This window comes from Mercenaria mercenaria, chromosome 1, assembly GCF_021730395.1.
Source record: "Mercenaria mercenaria strain notata chromosome 1, MADL_Memer_1, whole genome shotgun sequence".
NCBI lineage: Eukaryota > Metazoa > Mollusca > Bivalvia > Venerida > Veneridae > Mercenaria > Mercenaria mercenaria.
In genome coordinates, this window is record NC_069361.1 from 60,267,222 (window position 1) to 60,286,411 (window position 19,190).

The following is a 19,190-nucleotide window of genomic DNA, read 5'->3' on the forward strand; positions in this document are numbered from 1 at the left end:
TATTTTTATCAAAAGGGATTATTAAAAGATATTTCAACCATATTTTATGCTCATGTGCATCGATAAAAAAATACCTTTCAGAGGATTTATAATACGAGGGAGAAAAATTACTTATAATACGAGGTAGAAAAATTACTGTGGTTTTATAAAATGTCACAGTTTGGCATGATATCTTACAGTTGTGGGGTGCTGCTTCTGGATGTATTACAGATTTTTGTTTATGGGTGTAGATAGGTTAGATTAGGTCAGAGCAAAGAAAAAGCTTGTAAACACTCTGCAGACAAGAGTTTTGACTCGATCTTCAGAAACTATGTCACTAGATAAATAAACTGCTCAAAGAATTTTCACCAAACCTAATTGGAAGCAAGGTCAAACGGTCAAAGTCCTTATCAGGAGGTGAGCGACTGAGGCCCATTTGTTTATTTTATTTCTTTCGTGTACTGATACTGGTTGGTAGAATTGTCCGATAGACGAATGAAGACAGTGACATTATGTAGAACGGTTTACTGATACATGTATGCCCGTAGAAAAAAAATGTTGAATAGTTTTGTACGATAAAACGTGATTTTCCGTCTGTTAAATTTATAGATAAAATAAAAATAATAAAAATCTTGGGATATATTGGTGGTTATGGCACGCCAATTGTCGGAAAACTAATATTAACGATCGATAAACCAGGTTTTTCGAATACTAACCTATATTTTCGAGCGAAAACATAGGATAACGCCGTAAACCATAGTTCACGCTCGTAAACGTAGGTTCACGCTTGTAAACCCAAGTTCACGGTCGTAAACATAGGTTCACGTTCGTAAACTGTGGTTTACGAGCGTGAACCCGGGTTCACGAGCGTAAACATAGAATAACGACCGTAAACATAGGATTACGATCGAAATTTGTTGTTCAATCGAGAAACCTAGTTTATCATGGGAGAAACCATGGTTTACGGTCGATACATTAGGATAATAAAATCAACTATGACTTTCGGGCGTGAACATTGGTTTACGGCCGTGAACCTATGTTTACGAACGTGAACCTATGTTTACGACCGTGAACTTGGGTATACAAGCGTGAACCTAGGTTTACGTTCGATAAACTAGGTTTCTCGAACAAAAGTATGATTTTCGGTCGTAAACATAGGTTCACGTTCGTAAACTATTGTTTATGCTCGTAAACCCAGGTTCACGCCCGTAAACATAGGTTCTTGCTCAATCGAAAAACCTAGTTTATCGAAAGTAAACATGGGTTCAAGAGTGTAAACTAAGGTTTACGCCCGTTATAATATGTTTTCGCTCGAAATATAGGTTAGTATTCGAAAAACCTGGCTTTACGTTCGAAAAACCTATTTTATCGATCGTTAATCCTAGATTTTCGACCGTGAACCTGGGTTCACGTAATTATTGGACAATTGGCGTGCCATAGGTGATCTCAGTCTCTAAAAATCATTAGGGCTTCTGCAGACATTAATACACAGAAAACGTATATTATTCCTGTAAAATGCCTTCATTTACGTTATATTATTGGATTATGCATATAATAAGCATCTAAAAGTAAACCCTTTAAATGATAATAAAAAACACTTTCAATGACTATCCTAGTTTGTGAATTATGACCTAAACAAAATTAAATATGTAATGACTACTGTAGGAGCCTCAAAAGCAGCTCAAGGAATTAGTAGATATCTGATATGTGCGTCTAAGATTAAATTCTACAAATATCCGTTATTTGGGATCTAAACTTCACTGAATTAAAAAAACGCAGTTTTTAGAATCAGATTTCTGAGTTCTGAGAATTCACCTAGCAAAAAGTGGAAAACAACAGGTCGCACAACTTTTTAGGCACCCACTGAATACGCAAATCTATATAGCTCAGAAATGGTCCTTTTTATTTTGATTGAAGCTATGCGATTGAGCTATTGTGGACGCATTATTTAGAATCTGAAGACCATTTTACGGACTGATCTCTCAGTCTCCATATCTTCCTAAAAAAACCACAACAAAACAACGAAAGGTGTTGAACTCAGTCCGAACGGTAATAAAGTAAATACGTAGTACTTTCACTTTATTGAGACACTGTGTTAAGCAGCATATTTCATACTGGAAGCAATTCAGAAATTCTTGTTATTCCAAAATTCCAATTTTTCAAATTCCTGAACCTACTTTTTCCAGTCAAAATTTCCTTCTACGTTTATTCAATCTAAAATTAGTCGTTTTTGCACTGTTTGTTAACTGAGACAGTAAAGTATGTGGTCTAACGGTATGAGGAAACTGTCAGGGTTTCGATAAACTTACGAAGTCAGTATTTTCCAAATCTTACTTAATATTCTTTGAAAAGGTAGGTTCAGAAATTTGAAAAATTGGAATTTTGTAACCGTGTTCGAGGGTATGAAGAATTTCTTAATTTGCGCCTATCTGCTTCCAGTATGAAAGTATGGTGCTTAACATTGTGTCCATCGTATACGTCTCATTTACGGCGAGAACGCTAAATAGACCTTTCAAAATCAAACGGAATTCGTACATCTGAAATAATTTAGGGGTTTTCTCAACACATTCATGTGCCGATAGTTGAGCTTTATAATTGACGTTTTGAAATTTATTTCATGATATGATTCTGAAATGCATTGTTCTTATTAGTATTTTTATATTTCGTGTAAGTTAACGTAAGATAGCAATGTATTGTTCTTTCCTTCTTTACAATTACCTTTATGAAATTCATTTTTATTGCACAAGGGCTAAACATAATCCTCGTCTTTAGTGGCACTGAGTTCCCAGATTATGTTTTGGAATCTATTTGAAACTTTTATTGTAATTTTTAGTTGAAAGTGCGTGATCAGTTTGACTTTTATTGAAGTGATGTGGCGGAAATAACGCTGAATCTTGAATTGGATTGCCAATTACTAGCCGGTGATAGGAGATTTTCCAGAAAGCTCTACCCGTTTTACAGACAATCTAACTAACATTAGCGATAGTGCCAATTTCATTCACATTTAGTTTAAATATCAGCAAAACTTGCTGACACTTTGTGTCAAATTCTTAGACTTGCACTTTAAGATGTTATCTCTAATACCGTCTTCCCGCTGGGAAGAGGACGGGGTAAATCCCATATATAACAATGAAACACAAATTCTGACGCACGCATTGAAATGCGAACAAATGCAAAAAAAAAATATATTGACGGGAGGGGCATAATACAGACCGTACATCCTTTGAAAATAATGCTAAACTCATTCACATGTTCAAAAATATGACAGAAAAGCTTATTTTCTATTTAAAAAAAAACTGTAACTTCAGCAATATTCTTTGACAAGTTTAAACAAAATAATAATTCTGTTTGAAAATTAATTCAGTGTAGAATAAATATTTTGATAGAAAAAAAAATACATATGATTTTCAGTTATCATTTATTTCAAATTGTAATTCATACAGATCGTTTTGTTTGTCACATCGAATTGGAATGACCGTGTACCTGCGGAATGACCGTACCTGCACAATGCGCAAAAAATCTTCTATATCTTTCCACTACAGTTTTATTGGGCGGGCGAAAAAAGTGTGGCTGCGTTTGCTTCCGGGAAATCTACATTTACCTTTTAATTTTCTTAGGTCAGAAAAAACAGACACCAGGAAGATGTTTGCAAGATAAATAGAATAACTCAATGATATAGGATCTCTGTTAAAGATGATTTAGGAAACATTAAGAAACATAAGTCGATTAGCATCAAATATTGTTACTGTTTGGTGAGACGTCAAAAATAAAACAGCTTATGCATAAAAATCGCAGGTCCTTTGCTGCGTGTTCAGTTTCAGTTAGAAAGGTCTAATAAACGGTTTATTGTACGTTTTATTACCGGTATTTCCTGTTGATTTGAAGTTCAACGTGTTTATTTAAAGAAGCGAGTACAAGCATGAACTGCAAAACCATTCACCATGGTAATATGGTTTTTGGTCAGTTATTCTCTAGTTTCTTCAATCATTCGCGTGGACATTAGTGACAGAAAAAATACTTTCATACGTGACATAATGGAGATAATGCGACGTTCATAAACAGCTATCGAATGGGGCACATAATGTAATCAGTCCTATCTATTCTGCGATTATAACAAATGTTTGATTTGAAACTGTTTCTGAGATACGGCTAAAAACTGTAATATCATCAATTTTAAAAACAATATATACATTGTATGACTGTCTTTTATAATGAAATGTACATAACTTGACCCGCGTCTTGGGTGGAGTTTATGTAAATGACGGTTACAAAATAAGCCACTCACGATAAGAAAATCGATATCAGTCAGTGAGTACCTGTGTATGATGTATCGGCGCGGTTTTCTGAAATTAGCAGTACAGTAATTAACATTACTTATCTAGATCCACAGCAGACCATTTAAATGATGACATCATATATACCTCCTGAGTGACGTGGGCAAAATGATACACGGGTTAAAATGATGCATAGGTGACTTTCATTTGGAAAGGGAAAATTATTATCCCTTTGTTTTCACGTGATTGACCATTTATCCACAATGTGTGAAACAAAAATCTAATAAATTGTTCCGTTTTGACACTTAATAATTTCTATGTTAATTTCCTCGGTAGCCGAGTGGTAGAGCGCCCATTTTGAGTGCGGGAGGTCACGTCTTCGCTCCCTGGATGAGTCATACTAGCCTGGCTCCCTGGCTGCATGGTTATTTTTTATATAAATACTGCAAGCAAAATTAGAAAATCTTAAGCCTCTAAAATAGCACATTTTATCTGATGGCTGAACCATACATATGTTCGGAGCCAGGGGCAATAAAAAATGTCAGTGTAAAAACAACCTGGTGGAGTTACTTCCCTCTTAATGAATAAACTTGTATATAGGTAAATAAGAACAAACATAGGGACGGGAGCCAGTCTAGAGTCATACCAAAGACGTAAAAAATGGTACTAGTAGCTTCCTCACTTGGCGCTCAGCATTGAGAGGATGTTTCTAAGATTGGTCAATCCAGTGCCATGTAAAATGTGGCTGGGTGTGGTATTATGTCACGTGTCTATGGCTTGATACTGCTTAATGCTACAAGCAGACACTGTCGTTTATATCACTAAACGTTTTTGTTTAAAGATGCTTAACAAGAAAACATACACACGCATAACGAAATGTAAGTGGTTTCTATTACAATGTGTTTCAACTACAGCTCTTGTCTCAAAGAAATATATTGAAGATATTAAAACTAGTTTTCTTCTTAAGTGGAATTCACTGTCATTGTTAAGTGAAATTGAATTTCAGGTGTTCCAAGCATAATGAAGTTCGCACGTTTGTGTCTGTGCAGTGCCACCAATGCTGACCTTACCCGCCATAGGAAGCGCGAGAGGAAAATTGGATTGTAGTGCTATATTTGTGGCGTAACTTTAGCCGGAATAACTGATCTGCGAGAACACTTAAGTCACAGCGGAGAGAAAAACCAAAGATGTAAGTGTCGTAGAGTTCAAATAGATAATATATTACAATCGTTTTTGTTTTTGATTTTCCTACTATAGTAACTTTTGACATTCCCGGCCTTCCATACTTTATACGTTTTTCTATTTAACGGGAAATAACTTTTTCAGTTTAATAAATATCTGCACGTGATCCATAGCATCCAATCCACAGCACTGGTCACTTCTTGGTCAAAATTTCAAAATGGCTTTGTTTACATAGGTTTCTCATTTATACTTGTGCATATTTTTGGAGTGGAAATTATACATTTTCCAGGTAAATATGCCTTATCTTATATTGTTCTCTATGTATGTGTAAAACTTGTTAAGCTATGTAAACGATTTATCAATTTACCTGTGTAATCTATTGGATGTAAAGCATCATTGATTTTTACCTTCGGTAAATTATTTGTTTACAATTTTTATACGCCCGTTTGAAAAACGGGACGTATTATGGGAATGCCCCTGGCGGGCGGACGGGCTGTTGGGCGGGCGGGCGGCGTCCACAGACCTTGTCCGGAGCATATCTTCTACATGCATGGAGGGATTTTGAAGAAACTTGGCACAGTTGTTCACCATCATGAGACGGAGTGTCATGCGCAAAAACCAGGTCCCTAGGTCTAAGGTCAAGGTCACAGTTAGAGGTCAAAGGTCAAATTCAAGAATGACTTTGTCCGGAGCATATCTTCTTCATGCATGGAGGGATTTTGATGAAAGTTGGCACAATTGTTCATCATCATGAGACGGAGTGTCATGCGCAAAAACCAGGTCCCTAGGTCTAAGGTCAAGGTCACACTTAGAGGTCAAAGGATACAAGAATGAAAAATTCAAGAATGACTTTGTCCGGAGCATATCTTCTTCATGCATGGAATGATTTTGATGTAGCTTGGCACAGTTGTCCACCATAATGAGAGGGAGTGTCATGCGCAAGAACCAGGTCCCTAGGTCTAAGGTCAAGGTCACACTTAGAGGTCAAAGGATACAATAATGAAAACTTTGTCCGGAGCATATCTTCTTCATGCATGAATGGACTTTGATGTAGCTTGGCACAATTGTTCACCATCATGAGAAGGAGTGTCATGCGCAAGAACCAGGTCCCTAGGGGTAAGGTCAAGGTCACACTTAGAGGTCAAAGATACAAGAATGAAAACTTTGTCCGGAGCATTTCTTCTTCATGCATTGAGGGATTTTGATACAATTTGGCACAGTTGTTCACCATCATGAGACGGAGTGTCATGCGCAGGAACCAGGTACCTAGGTCTAAGGTCAAGGTCACACTTACAGGCCAAAGGTCAGATACAAGAATGACTTGTCCGGTGCATTTCTACTTCATGCATGGAGGGATTTTGATGTAACTTGGCACAATTGTACACCATCTTGAGACGGAGTGTCATGCACTGGTCCCTTCTTTTGAATTACTTCCCTTTGCTGTTACTATAAATAGCTTATATTCTAACTTTTTCATTACAAGTCGTAGGGAAAAACCGAGACCACTTTTCTGTAGTACAGCATGCATGTTACATCCAATTCTGAGGTGTATTTTGAGCTATCTCTACCTGGTAAGGATTTTTGTGTGGACTTAGAATTTTTTGGGGGGGGGGGGATTTTTTTTTTTTTTTTTTTACTTTAAAGATTAACTTCCCTTAGTTGTTACTATAAATAACTTACATTGTAATTTTTTTTATAATTGACCGTAGGGAAAAACCAAGACCACTTTTCTGTGGTACAACAACATTGATGTTACTTTCAAATTTTGGGTGTATTTTAAGGTATCTTGACCTGGTAATGATTTTTTTTTTGTGGACTTAGAAAAATAAATGAATTACAATAATTTCTAAAAAAAAACAACAACATTGTAAACAACTAGAAAATTAAAATTCCATTTGCAAATACAGGTGCTAATGTAAAGAAATTTGCTGTGACGGGCGTATATTGTGACATTCTGGCACTCTTGTTACAACTGTCATCATTCGCGTTGAATATTTGATATGCAATGAATTTGTTAAATCATTATTATAATTTGTCATAACTTTATTTGTAGGATGATAAAACTATGATGTCATGATGCCATTGTGATGATGCTTTTTATGATACACGATTATGATGACATACGGAAATACATCACAGGAGGAAATAAAATAGAATCAAATATAAAAAATATGAAAATAAAGAGGGGTGGTGATATAAGGAGTGTGGAAAGGTGTATAGATACCGAAGAAATTTAAGCCGCCACATGAAATAACACAAAAAGGCTTAGAGGAATTTCTTTCTCGCATGATGCTTAAGGTAGTTCTGCACGTTCGGATCCATTTTTTTTCAACACTAATTATTAAACCCCGATTTTTCAAAATTTTAGAATAAACTTGCAAATTTCGGCAAATGTAAAACGGTAGGGTCATGTGCTTTATGTTTTTGCTAGACAAAATGCTTGGACCTTACGCAAGTTTTCGTAACAGGAGTCTATGGGAAATAACCTTTTCAAAAATAAATTGTTCCATTGTAGCTTTTAATTAAACTTATCAGTCGTAAATATATGCTATGATCTTAGATATGCTGAAATTAAATGTATAAGTCCGTGTGCTTTTTATGTTTGCATTGCAGGCTGATTTAAAGACACTATTTAGAACTATTTAACATTTTTAATATCGTGTTTTGTCTTTAGAAATATAGCATTGTTGTCGTTTTTAGATCTTTACTCATGGTTTGCCATTCAAGAAATGAATTTCGATTCCGTATTCCGAATCCAGTTTAGTCAGGGGTGGTATAGTACGTCATCAACAGGTGCGCGCAACACTTCCCGATGCGGCATTTTTGTGTCAGAACATCTCGATTCGGTGAGTAAACTTGCGATTATTACATTGACAACTAATAGATTTGGAAATGACATATAGTCTAAAGTACCCGCACATGCGTCTAGTTCATCGTTTACGTTTGCATTTTTCAAGAAAGCCTTCCGTTTAAGAGAACATTCGTGCACAATGCACTTCATGGAAATACTTCCCTATTCACCACACCGTATTATGTCGCATAACAAGAGTTTACATGCATTTCTGATAAATCTAAGCATTGACGGGTGTTCTTTCATGGTAAACAGATGTCAGTGATACCTTGATTAGTTATTGGAATCTAAACTTTCCGAAAAATCAGTAAACTAAAATTTCGCCTTCCCGGTTCACCAACTGAATTGATGTCCTTCCCGGCTCACCAATTTCCAGCATGACTAACATCGGGCTGGTGCTCATGTAAATGTGATCACGCTTGCCTGGAAGTTCTATTAATTGGAATAACTAATTGTTAGAGTGCTTGCACTAGATGGTCTGTTACCTTCATTTAAGCATTTGAAGATAGTACTTATTGAAAGAACGAGGCATATCTTGAACATATGTTGTATACTATAAACGTGCATATGTATGATATATGTTCTATCATGTCCTTATACTTGTTATTTTAGGTACATGAAAGATGAAAAAGGAAACAAAACTTCTAGTCTGCATCAATGGAATTGTCAATATATGTTAAAAAGGATTGCTGAGTGATTGACATGCAAGACATAATTGACGTATTATATTTTCCAAAAGCTGTACGACATAATATTTGAGAAGTGGAGAACATCCTCTAACGGAATTACCCCCAGACAAGGATTTCAACGCTAAACTAGGTCTCCGTACCAAACACGAATATGTCGGTTGCTGTTTGAAGGTATGGATATAAATTAGTCCAAATAATATTGTACTCGAGAGTTGAATATCGTTATATGTTTTTGACTTGTCGATATCCGCAGACAACATAAAATATCAAAATATTACAAAAAAGGTCTACCCGATGTTTCATTATTTAGACTAGGATATAAATAACTGATTTAATTTCAATAATTTTACGGTAGAGAAACCTTAATCAGGGGTATAGATAGATAGGCACTTCACGCATGATGATATAAATAGAAAGTATTTTGAAAACCGTTAGTTAACTTGTTACTCTAATTATTTTTTCATGATAACTATATATGGCGTGTCATCGAAAATAGTCGAATATGATGGCTTTGATTCCGAACTTGAGTTCAAGGCAAGATTCTATGGGACAAATGCATTGATAATATGCTAAGTAAAGCAAAATTATGTAGTTAAATTATTATCATGTGCTGTTTTTTAAAGGAGCAACCTTTTAATATATTTTTAAAGGTATAACGTCGCACCAGTGCAGTTTAGTTTTTAATGATATGCTGCTATTTAATTTTGTTTAACGTTTCAGGGCCACGTGTTCATCACAATTGCTCGGAAAAAATGAGAAATTACTGTATCGCGCCAACGAAATGTTCTTATTAAGGGGTTTTAGATGTGCGCAGGGAAGGAACAAGAGTGACTGCAACCGAATTATAATTACCACGTAGCAGAATGGGACATCGATTGAATCTACACTAGAAAGCGGTTCAGGATTTAACATTTGACTAATGTTCAGATTTTGCTTGCAAATCTTAGTGCACCCAATTACATGTTAAAACTCGAAGTGAGCTTGAACAGTGGTAGAACAATTTTACTTGCAATGTTAATTATTTTACTTTTCTTAAACTGTTTAGTTGTTGAAAATGTTGTTGTATAAAAGATTATTTAAAATAGGAAACTTTACTGATTTTTTTATTTAAACCCTTACACAGTGGAAGCCGTTGTGACATAAACATACGCACATACACTTTCAAGACATAGCAACATTTTCCTTGTTATCAGCTAATGTTATATATTTACACAAATCAACGAAAGTAGATTTATTACTTGACTGTAGCAATTCTAAATTTTATACACACTTATACGAGTATAATGATAACGTTTCATTAACTTTGGACGTAATTCTTTATAACTCAACATTTAAAAAAAATGAAATTCACCTTAAATTTCATTAAGATCGCATATCTGACAAATTTGTTCCACATTGTATGCCTTAATTTTCTTCGATCAAGAAGTAGTGTACATCTCTATGTCACATATTCTCAACAACTGGTAATATTCAGACACGACAGGGAACCCTAAAATAATTACATAGACACATAGACATAGACATAGACAACACTTTATTTCATCTCAAATCATATTACACGATGTATGAGCGAACAGTTGCTCTAAATACAATACAATTATACGTGACATGGTGTTATTAATTTCAATTCTAAAAAATGCTAGGAAGTAGAATTACATTTTCACTGATTGGACTGTTATGGGGGTAAGGGCACAGCCACATTACAGCAAATAAGTATTTTACAGTACTGCGAATGTGTCTCCAGCCCCATCCCAGTCCTACACGCAAAACAAATACCATTTTTATGATTATGATCTTTTTGGAGCATTTCGTCAGCGGGAAAGGGAAACTATAACTTTTGAAACAGACTATATTCAACTAAGGTATTTTGTTTACTAATATAGAATACACAGGTCACGTGACAATGTGTATTGACTCGATCACTGGGTCAAAGCTATTAAACGTGTGAATGACTACACATGGGCGTGTTTATCGGTGCGTTCTCGCAATTGATTGGTTCTCTTGGTAAAAATATGTGCACCGACAGTGGAAAGGTGACCTGGTATTTGTTTTGTTAGAAGTAAGGATTATAATAATATTCAATCATTGTGGATTAATAATAATACAGATGGGAGTATCATTGGATGTCAAAAGATGCATTAGTAAGTTGATTAGAAACATTATTATGTTCATTATTTTAAACATTTTGTAACAAACGCACAAAGCACATGGGCGACAATGCTGTGCTGGGTTTCAGCTGTCATTGAGAAGCTAAATGGGCACATCTTCAAGGAGCTAGTGCAGATATGTGCTTGAAAATAGCATTTCTGTCGGCATGTGCTTTGTCTGAATTAAATTACTTAATTGCAATTAACAGTTGTAGGATAGGTGCGAAATAACGCGGTCCTGTCCAAAGTTCCGGGAGCACGCACCCGAGGCCACGGCTAGGGATACCCAGCACGACATGAGTATCCATGGTCACATAGATTTCCATGTCATGCCGCATTCCCAGCCCGCCACCGGGTCCGCGCCCCGTCACCAGTGACACTAGCGCATTACTTCGCACCTGCATAAATGATTATGTAGACATGTAGAATACAACTTTGAGGTACCATCATAAAAGGAAACAGTCGGATGTTTGCATCAAACATCAAGCATTACAATTTCAGACAAATAGTGTACATAGGCCTATTTATAAGACTAAGCTTTTATACAATACATGAGTACTTCTTCAGGATCATGTCTTGAACTTTTTAAAGAGTGTTTTAATAAATTTACATACATTTCTTAACTGTTTAATGGAAGAGTTGTTTAGAAGTTCACTGAATTTGTACACATTCGTATTTTCATAATAATAGCGTTTCAGATAGGTTGTTCTATCTGCATGAAAATAGGTACATTTAAGTAGCAGGTGATATTCATCAGCTGTCTCCAAGCTATCACAGCACGGGCATTCCCTTTCATTAACAGCTAACCCGGCCCATCTACCCACTTCATTGGGAAAATACGTATTGCTAGTTCGAAATTTGATTAAAAGCCTACTTTCAGATTTATCTAGTTTAATCAGGTATGGTTCTAATTCTATTTTATCCTTAATTAGGGCATAATTTTTACCTTTTGATGAGTTTTGTAAAGATGCATGCCAACTTTGAATGTTTTGATCAAGTAGTATCTTTTTAATAATATATTTAATTGATTTTGTTTCAAGTTGCTCTTGGTTTTGCCATATGTCTATTCTTCCAGTTTCAGCAAAGATATTTTTTACGTGGTTGATCCATTTAGATTTGAAATTTGATAGATTAAGCATATACTTATATAATTGGTATGAGAGTTTATCTTGTTTACCAGTAACTAGCCTATTCCAAAATCCTATCATTCTACATTTTACAGTTATATCAATTGGATACCTTCCAAACTCAGCTAAAAGCATGTACTGTGGGTACTTTTTCTTAGATTGCACAGCTTCCTCAAAAATTCATTATGAATTTTATTAAGCATTGATAAATTTTCATAACCCCATACTTCTGATGAGTATGTTAATATTGGTAGTATCGTATGATCAAATAATTTAAGAATTAGATCAATAGGTAAATTTAGGTTATTAATTCTTTTATAGAATAAGAACATAGCTTTACGAGACGTTTGTGCGAGATTTTTTCTTGCATTTAGAAAGCTTCCAGATTTAGAAAACCATACCCCTAAATATTTATAAGAATCAACTACTTCTAGTGTAGAATTATCAATTTTGAATGAGAAGTTAGCATTATTTCTGGCACCAAAGACAATAATCTTAGTTTTATCTTTATTTACAACCAAGTTCCAGGTTTTGCAATAATCATTAAAGTCATTGAGGCATTTTTGTAGGTCATCAGCATTATCAGAGACAAGAACTGTGTCATCTGCATAAAGTAAAACTATTATTTTTAGCCAGGTGACAAGATCGTTCTCATTATCTTGCATCTTGATTCCAGAGTTGCCTTTTTGATCTAAATATTCTTCGAGGTCATTTAGGAATAAGGAGAATAGTAGAGGGGATAAATTCTCCCCTTGACGTACCCCACAATTGCTGTGAAAAAATTGTGAATTAGTGTTACCATCAGAGACACAGGACTTAATGTTAGAGTACATATTTCGTATTACTCGGAAGAACTTTCCATTTACATTATACTTTATCAACTTCCTCCACAGACCTACCCTCCACACGGAATCAAATGCTCGAGAGAAATCAATGAAGCATGTAAATATTTGCTTTTTACTATGCCTTAATAATTCAATGATGGAGTTTAAAGTGAATATGTGGTCCGTAGTGGAGTAATTTGCCCTGAAACCGGCTTGGTTTTCCGAGAGGATGCTATTCTGGTCAAGGAACTTTCCCAATCTTAAATTTAGTATAGAAGTAAATAGTTTACTAACACATGAAAGTAACGTGATTGGCCGATAATTTTCGGTGTTTAATGGATCACCTTTTTTGTATATGGGTATAATGACCCCTTCAGTCCAGCTTCTCGGTATTATACCTGTTTTAAGTATGAGGTTAAATAAAGCAATATACAGAGGTAACATTTTCTCCTTAGTAGATTTGATATATTCGTTAATTATACTATCCAGGCCGGGAGACTTACCATTGTTTAAATTATTTATACATTTAACAATTTCTTCCTGACTTATATATGCGTTTAATAAATTATCGTCATCACTAATGTTTAAATTATTAAGAATATCGCTGTCGTCCATATCGTGGTATTGGTTATTATTAGTATCCTTAAAATAATTATACATGGAATCAAGTGATGGCATTTCAGCCCTTTTGCTTTTCGATTTTACAGTATTAAGGAACTTCCAATATTCTTTTGGTTGCTTTGTATGCATTTTCCTTAATTTATTTTGGTTATTTTTATTGTATTTATTTATATACATGTTCATTGTATTTTTATACTTTTTACATGCACTTTTTGCATGAAGTTTATTGTACTCTGATGGGTGCTTAGTATATTTTTTTCTAGCCTTGTTATAAGTTTTTCGTGCTTTGTCACACTCAGTACCATACCATGGCTTTTTGTAGTTACTTTTAAACGCTTTATTTCTTGACTTTTTGTCGGGGAATGTTTTTTGGGCGCTTTGTATGAATATGTCTGACAATTTAGAGGTAACATTATCGATCATGTTTTGATCTACATCATCAGGATTGCTCGCTTGCATTTGAGATACAGTTGCAGTTATATCCTCAAAACTAATATTTTCATTGAAAGTATGGGATAATGTTTGATCCCATTTTGGGTTTTTTGGTTTACTCATGCTTGTATCATGCGTTATCTTTTGATTAATTATGAGTTTAAAGGTAATTAGTGAATGCCCATCTGACATCAAACTGTCTACATTAGTCACATTAAATTCGTACAAAAATTTATATGCAGAAATTGAAGATAACAGATAATCAATTAATGAGACATTTCGGAAGGTTAGGTTACTTGGCTTATTTCCCAGCCTTCCATTAATAATAAATACATTATTAATTTTGCACAGGTCTATAAGTTTGTAGCCATGATTATTTATCTTCTTATCATGCGATTTTCTCTCTAATGAAATTCCACTGTTTTCCATTTTGGACCTTTGATCAAAAAAGCTTATGGTATCATTGTCAAAATGAAAAAAGTCTGACAAAAAATCGTCATTTTTAGTGTAGTCTTGCATTTCTGCCGTTTGGGCATTAAAATCGCCAGAAATATAAACATGTTCATATTCGCTACATATTGCAAAAATATCAGATTCAAACAACTCAAATTCGTCATCATTATAAAACCTAGAATGCATCGGAGGTACATATACAATACCCAAAACAATATCTGTTTCTAAATTTGTACATTGAGGTTTTAGTTTTATCCACATTATATATTCAGAATTGCTATCAATAGTATCAACATATTTGGCAACACTCTCCTTTATCAATACACCGACCCCACCACTTTTTCTAATATATTTTTGTTTACGAGGTTTACTAAAAAAGGTATATCCGTCAATATCAATAATATCATGCTCATCCACTTTTGTTTCTGATAGTAAAAATATATCATGACTTTTAACTAAATTAACAAATTCTGGGTATAAAGAACGCCTCTTAAGGCCACAAACATTAAGAGCAGCAATGCTTAAAGTATGTAAAGTACCGTTCGATTCATTCAATGTTTTACCACTTTTGTTCATAGCAGTCTGTTGTTGACACGTCACACGGTCGCTATTCCCTCCGCTGACCTAGCCCATAGCACTGGAAGTGGAACTCGGCTTTGATTGGTCACCGGGTCCACCAGCGGAGTTTCCCGATCTACGACCCGAGCTGGAGTCGAATTGAGCCTGCATTCGGAGCATGGACTGACTATAGTCATCCAACTCCGTCTCACTTTTGTCCGAAGAGGTGGTTTCACGGACAGAATTGTATCCTTCCGTGCTAGAGTCCGATTGCACCGACTCAGCAGAAAGTGCCCTGAACATGTTCGAAGTGGACACCGGAGCAGTGCCCTTTGTCACGTGTTTCTGTTTGGTTATACGTTCCGCACGTGCAGTTTCTGGATTAGACGGTTCCAAGCGCGAGCCTCTCGCAGCCCGCATCACGTATTTCCAATCCGGGAATTCGTCTTGTATTACCTTCCGTTTAACTATAAGTTTTGCCGGGTATCCAATGACAACAGTTCCTCTCGGATTTCTGGATTTCTCAGTCTTATAGCGTTTCCACAAAACTTTTGTGGTAATTTTAGTGTAAAAGAAAAACGATAAAAGACTATTGGTAATTTATAATCACATATTCTTAAACGCACAATACCCTCAACAACATGGTTATTATGAAATTAAAAGTGTTTTATTTTAAATGGCCGTTTTTTTTATCCACATTCTGAATAGACGACAGCAGCTTTTTGTGGAAAAAATGTCAAAGAATATGTCAACGTCTATAGAGGAAGGAATTACACGGAAAAGAAAGCTCTGAATGTTATTGATAAGTTACCGTTAAAACCAATTATTGTCATGATATACACCATGTACAAGATTTGTAATTATGAAAATTATAAAAAGGTTGAAGTGGAGATGCACTTCCTATACTTCAAAATCAACAAAAATCAGAATATAATAACTCTTGAAACCATTAAACTGGAAAATGTTGAGGTTTTGCGCAACTACACTAATTATAACTCAGAAATTAAAACACACAAAAATTGATAAAGTGGCAATGTAGTATAATTTGTAGTATAATCTGTGAACGTTTATTGACCGAAGCATAGAGATAACAAGAATATTTAGTATTTACATTGTTGTGTTTTACCCGTTATGAGCATTAGTGTCAACGACATTTCATACAAAGTTTAATACTGCTGTTGCCTTTCATCAAAATCTGTCAAATGTTATTTAGAAGAAAGGAGATGCACTGACAAGACTCTGTAACTTCAACACAGACAGACAAAACAAAAAATGTTTCAATAAAAAATCACAATTGTTTGAAGGACACCATAGTCACGCAAAATCTGTTCATGGCTAAATGTTGACGGTAGTAGTCACACGTAACAGTGAGTTGTTTTAAACGGTGTCTGCACATATTGCCAGTGAGTGAACCTCAAACAACGACTACTTTTGTGGTCTTCATTTCTGACTTTTTCACAAACATCCACAACAAGCGAGTATTGTTCTTTCTTCAAGTCTGATTCTCATTTTATTCCCGAGAATGAATTACTATATGCAGTTTATGTTCATCTGTCTACGGATATCATACTGCTGAACCCTAAGTGTTTTGCTTCATAATTTAATTCTGATAAACAGAATATCTCTGGTGTTTCTGTTGTGATCTGAAAAAGAAAAAGTAAATCTGTCATAATATAGCCCTTGAAGGTAAATTAAACACTGTTTTTACTGACATAAACGTTCATTGCTAAATACTATCTTTGCTGGTAAGGCAACCGAAGTACCATGCGTCAAAATAAATTGAAAGGCTACATATAATTAAGTCAAACACGATGCCACCCGGGCGGTGAACCGGGAAGTGCATCATTTTACCTGGTGAACCGGGAAGGCGAAATTTTATATCACTGATTTCTTTGAAATTATAGATTCCGATAATTAATTAAGGTATCACTGACCTCAGTTTGCCATAAAAGAACACCCGTCAAGGCATTTAGTCATTAGAAATGCATGAAAACTCTTTTTATGCGATATAATATGGTGCGGTGAATAGGGAAGTGTTTCCATGAAGTGCATTGTGCTCGAATGTTCTCTTAAACGTAAAACTTTCTTGAAAAATGCAAACGTCAGTGATAAACTAGAGACACATGCGGGTACTTTAGACTATATGTCATTTCCAAATCTATTCGCTACCAATGAAATAATCGCAAATTTACTCACCGAATCGAGGTGTTTTGACATAAAAATGCCGCATCGGGAAGTGTTGCGCGCACCTGTTGATGACGTACTATACCACCCCTGTTAGTAATAATGATACACTGTATGCCTTACTTCCGGTTTATCAAACGTGCAGAACCTTAAGTGATAATGCCTTTTGTATTGACCAGGCTGGATTGTATTTGATATACGAAAGTTTCTGAAATTTAAGGTTTAAAATATTTTACAGTTATAATATTTAGTTAAAGTAATGAACTAACTAACAGTGGTTTATGCACTTTGGGATGGATATATTTATTAACAAAATAACAGTACAATCAATACATGTAACTATTCCAGTCCACTATTTGCTTTTAAACTTTGTGTGCAGGACTTTTGTTCGAAATTATCTTGTTATCCTAAAATAATGTCTTTCCTAAGACTGCTTCAAGCAGTCAATCAGAACGCCACATGTCTGCTTTTCTTAGCCTATTCATACTTTGATAACATGAGCTCAGCCATTGTTATAAGATTCGCCGGTTCTAATTTAACTGGCCTATAACCTCGCGGAGAATTCGCATATAAGTTTTCAACTGCTGTTTGCATGTATAGACTATATTTGCATGTATAGACTATACTTGTTGAACAACCTAGTGACAGTCAGCCTCATAGACATCTTTTAGGAAGCATACTTGCAACAATGGTAATTAAGAGTGTGGATGTTCTCAAACAAAGTCGTCAATGTTGATGTTCTCATTTTAATAATGTTAAAATATCGTCGGATTTCCTTGAAAACAGCAAAATAAAACAATGGTTGATTATTATACTAGTCACTGATATCTGATCGTCAAATCTGTCTTCATTTCACGAAAATACGGTCAAAACTCACTTTCTTAGAAGTGTAGTACAGCTCATGCGCATGGAAATTTGATTCGAGCCATTAGATAGTTCGAATTTTTAATATAATTAGGTCAGACTTACTAGAGAAACATGATGTACTGCATATCTTATTAATAAGCAATTGGTTAGGGAAAGTATGGAAATGTTTTAAAACAATCACCACTCTATCTTTCGTCTGCGTTATTAATAATCATATTCAGTCGGAGGAATCTTGGTCAGAAACTGCTCAGAGCTAAGCAGTAACACCTCAGCATGAATACAGTTATAATTACTCTACAGACCCTAGCTTTGATCTAATATACCATGACCAGCTAGCTGGTGGTCAGCAATCCCGGCAAGTGATAGAGTTGCGCTGATAAGAATGACAGGCACACTTCAGAAGCTAAACAATGAAAAAGCAGACCTATGTGCATAATTTATACATCAGTATAGCAACAAATGAGACTGTGTCACACACATTTTATCTCATGTTTCTTTACTTTTGAAGATTTCTTTTCTATGTACAAGTATTGCTGGAAAATAATAAATGATTACTTAAAATCTATATTATCATTTTAAGTATTGTTTTATTTTAATTCCAAATTTTCAATGTTAACCTAATTATAGCAAAAAATCTTTGCTAACAATCAGAGACCCTAAATATTGTTATTACATAATAGACTCTCTGCAACAATATATATATTGATTTTAAATACATCTGAATAGGCGTAATAATAGAAAGTGTGTACATGTCTTATAAGTCATATTATAACATCACAAGGAAACTCTTATGTCAGCATATAGAAAAGGAATGAATTCACACAGGCCATAGCTTTCGCAGAAGCGGTGGTTCCAACGCAGCGGCGGTGGAGGATTCGTCGCAGAAGCGGTGGAGAAATATAGCCGACTGATTATATTTACGCTCTCATCGGTGCATTTTCTAACGAGTATTTCACGTTTGACTGAAAACAACCAGTGAGACAGGAGCCCACATGTGTATTC

General features: G+C 35.1%; 1 protein-coding gene and 1 long non-coding RNA gene across 2 annotated transcripts; one reads left to right on the forward strand and one right to left on the reverse strand.

The window, feature by feature from the left end:
- The first annotated feature begins 8,338 nt into the window (after positions 1-8,338).
- LOC128555239 (uncharacterized) lies at positions 8,339-10,064 on the forward strand. The gene is made up of 2 exons (XR_008369908.1): positions 8,339-9,146; positions 9,696-10,064. It is a non-coding gene; the product is annotated as an uncharacterized LOC128555239 (long non-coding RNA).
- A 329-nt stretch (positions 10,065-10,393) lies between these two features.
- LOC128558990 (uncharacterized) lies at positions 10,394-17,415 on the reverse strand. The gene is made up of 5 exons (XM_053549638.1): positions 17,334-17,415; positions 14,002-16,780; positions 12,651-13,020; positions 11,409-11,520; positions 10,394-10,464 (listed from the first exon to the last, which is right to left on the reverse strand). The coding sequence occupies exons 2-5, from the start codon at positions 15,153-15,155 to the stop codon at positions 10,394-10,396; spliced, it is 1,707 nt and encodes a 568-aa protein (XP_053405613.1). The 5' UTR covers positions 15,156-16,780; positions 17,334-17,415.
- Between the last annotated feature and the right edge of the window lie 1,775 nt (positions 17,416-19,190).